At 54.5% G+C, this 3,349-nt stretch overlaps 1 protein-coding gene across 1 annotated transcript in view; it reads left to right on the top strand.

The window, feature by feature from the left end:
• Nucleotides 1–1,277: 1,277 nt before the first annotated feature.
• Nucleotides 1,278–3,349, top strand: part of LOC115276894 (epididymal-specific lipocalin-10-like) — a 9,390-nt gene continuing 7,318 nt past the window's right edge. The window contains exon 1 of the mRNA XM_029920999.1: nucleotides 1,278–1,302. Coding sequence (XP_029776859.1) covers nucleotides 1,278–1,302 — 25 coding nt within the window. The remainder of the gene's footprint in view (nucleotides 1,303–3,349) is intronic.

The raw sequence follows: 3,349 nt of genomic DNA, 5'->3' as shown, positions 1-3,349 counted from the left end.
GGCGGGGAGGCCCGTGGGTGCCCTCCTCTCTCAGTACGTGCTCTGTTGAAAGGGCTCCTCAGGAAGGAGCCCAGTTGGGTCTTCCTGGCAGCTCGTCCCTCCCTGGGAAGAGGGACGCCATAGCCGCACACTGTGCGCAGCAGGAAACCGAGGCAGGACTGCTCTAGAGCCAGAACCAGCTCTAGAAGCAGTTGCAGAGTTAGAGCCAGGCTCAGAGGAGAGCCGGCTGCAGCACCGTCCCTGGCTCGACCTCCAGGTTCACCCCCCACCCCACCCCCCGCACCCGCACCCGATCTCGCCCCAGCGTCAGGGGACAGGGGTCTCCGGTACCCGCTCCAGAGCTAGACAGAGCTCCCGCGTCAGCTCTAACACCACAACCGGAGGCAGAAAGCACTGGCACCTCTTCGAGCACCAATGCCAGAAACGGGCAGTTTCACGACCAAGTCCCGAGAGGCCCCAGCGGTAGTTCCAGCACCAGATCTAGAGCTGGAGCCAGCTCGAATCAGAGCCGGTCCAGAACCAGCTGTGGCCCCAGATCCCCGCGCGGGCCCGGCCAGCTCCAGGGCCAACAGCAGCCTCCAGAGAAGCTCTAGGTCCAACACAAGGGCTCCCAGTAGCTCCAGAGCGTGCCCATCACCGGCGACTCCGGAGCTAGAGCCTGCTCTGTCACCGACCCCGGGGTCAGCTGCGCTCCCCGCTCCAGAGCCAGGACCTGCTCCGACACCACAGCCTGTGCGAGACCCAGAGCTGGGCCGGGCTCCTGAGTCAGCGCTGGCACCACCTCCTGGCGTAGCGCAGCTCTGGGGCCCACCGCAGGCCCGGCGCCATCTGCACAGCGAGACCACTCCCGCACCAGCTCCGGAGAGAGCCCCGCCTCCGGCCCCGCCTCCGGCCCCAGAGCGAGCCCCGCCTCCGGCCCCGCCTCCGGCCCCGCCTCCGGCCCCAGAGCGAGCCCCGCCTCCCGCCCCGCCTCCGGCCCCAGCTTGTGAGGCAGGGCCAGGGCGGGCTCCAGAACTGGGGTCTGCCTGTCCTCGCCTGGGAAGAGAAAAGAGTTCTTTGTGTTTTTCCTTTTCATGGTTACACATATGTTATGTTTTAAATTTAATACAAAATCAACTTCCTTCTTTTAAACATCGAACATTGTACAAGTCCCCAACAGTAACCACACTTCCCATGCTGAGCACCAGCACCGCTGTCTAGTCCCAGAACATCTGCATCACCCCAAACAGAACCCCAGGCCCCGCCCGGTGTTAGTCACTCGCTCGTGCCGACTCCCCATGCTCCGCGGCCACCAGGAGTCTGGTAACTGTCATTATTCGCTTACTTATATTTTTAATTAAAAAGTTTTTTAAACATTTATTCATTTTTGAGAGACAGAGAAAGACAGAGCATGAGCAAGGGAGGGGCAGAGAAAGGAGACACAGAATCCGAAGCAGGCTCCAGGCTCTGAGCTGTCAGCACGGAGCCTGATGCGGGGCTCAAACCCACAAGCCATGAGATCATGACCTGAGCCGAAGTCGGACACTCAACCGACTGAGCCACCCAGGTGCCCCCTCATTTACTCATAATTATGAATTTTTCATATGGGTGGGATCCTACAGTATGTGGCATTTTGTGTCTAGTTTCTTCCACTTAGTACAACGTTTTCTAGTTTACCTACATAGGGGCACCTGGGTGGCTCAGTTGGTTAAACATCAGACTCGACTTCAGCTCAGGTCATGATCTCAAGGTCATGAGATTGAACCCAGAGATGGGCTCTGCACTGGGTGTGGAGCCTGCTTAAGTTCTCCGTCCCCTTCTGCCCCTGCCTGGCTCAAAAACAAAACAATACAAAACAAAACAAAACAAAAGCAAACACCCCCCCCAAAAAAAAGTTCATCACATCATAGCCTGCATCAGCACTTTATTCCTTTTACGGCAGAATGAGTTGGGTGCATGAATAGACCACACTGTGTTGTTCCTTCAGGTGTGAACGGACACTTGGTTGTTTTCGTCTTTCGGTTATTGTGAACCATGAGGCTATGAATATTTAGGTCCAGGCTTCTGTCAGAATCCCTGAACTCTACTCTTCTGCTCGTGCAAGACAGAACCAGGGTGACTGATACCAGCATGCTTCACTTTTGGAGGACTTGCCAAGCGTTTTGCTGCGGTGCCCCCACCAATTACGCCCCCGCCCCCCGCAATGTAAGAGGATTCCAGTTTCTCAAAATCCTCCCCCAACAGATGTGATTTCTGCTTCTTCAGTAGAGCGCCCCCTAGCGGGTGTGGGAAGGGACGTCATCATGGTGTCCTGTGGGTTTGCATTTCCTTTCCTTGATGTTTCTAGATGCAAGACCCTTTTCAGATGTATGGTGCGCAAATATTTCCTACCATTCTCTGGATGTTCTTACATGCTTCTGAGATTGTCAGTCATTCACAAAATGTTTAGCAATGATGAAGTCCAATGTATCTGCTTTTTCTTTTGTCGCCTTTGCCTCGGGTGCTCCGTTAGAGACCCTGCTGCCGGACTGGGGAGAGTGAAGACTAGCCTCCGAGTGCTCTTCATGGATTTCTGGAGTGTTAGGGGGTTTGTACTTAAAAATGTTTTTCTTACTTATTTTTCAGAGACGGAGGACGAGAGGGCGAGGAGTGGGGGGAGGGGACAGAGGATCTGAAGCAGGCTCCGTGCCGACAGCAAGGAGCCGGAAACAGGGCTCAAACTCCCTAACCGTGAGGTTGTGACGTGAGGGGAAGTTGGACGAGGCGCTGACTGAAGCACCGGTGCCCCTGGAGGTGACTGTTCTATGCGGGTCGGCCAAAGCTCCGAGGTGCCTCTTCTCTGGGTGGGATCTGGTTTCCTAACACCCTTTATGAGCACACCGTTTTTACCGCGCGGACTGATCTCGGTGTCCATGTTCGTTGACCTCTGACCACACACGTCTGGATTCATTCATGATTCCCGATTTGATTCCACTGATGCATACGTGCTGGCCTTCTCTGCTCGTAGCTTGTGAAATGTTATCATCGCACAAGAATGTTTTTACCCTTAGAATGTTTTGCATGTAAGATCATGTCATATATAAGTACGCTCTTCCTTCCTGTTGTCCACTGGGAACTTTTAAATCCTCCGTCCTGTATAATTACTCCGACTGAACTCCATTCCAATGCTGAAGCGAAGCGGCGGGAGTGGCACCCCCCATCCGTCATCCGAACGGGACAACGTTCCGTGTTTAGCCGCTGAGAATGGCATCCGTGTGAGTTTCCCGTAAGTATCCTTTATCCTAATGTCATCTTCCATTTCCATATGAGAGCGCTTGTCATGGAAGGTTTGAGATTTTGTCCAAGCTCATCCTACAACAATGGAGTCTTC

Source organism: Suricata suricatta, chromosome 13, assembly GCF_006229205.1.
Source record: "Suricata suricatta isolate VVHF042 chromosome 13, meerkat_22Aug2017_6uvM2_HiC, whole genome shotgun sequence".
Lineage (NCBI taxonomy): Eukaryota > Metazoa > Chordata > Mammalia > Carnivora > Herpestidae > Suricata > Suricata suricatta.
Note: the sequence above shows the minus strand (reverse complement) of the source record. Positions and strands in the feature narration are given on the sequence as shown.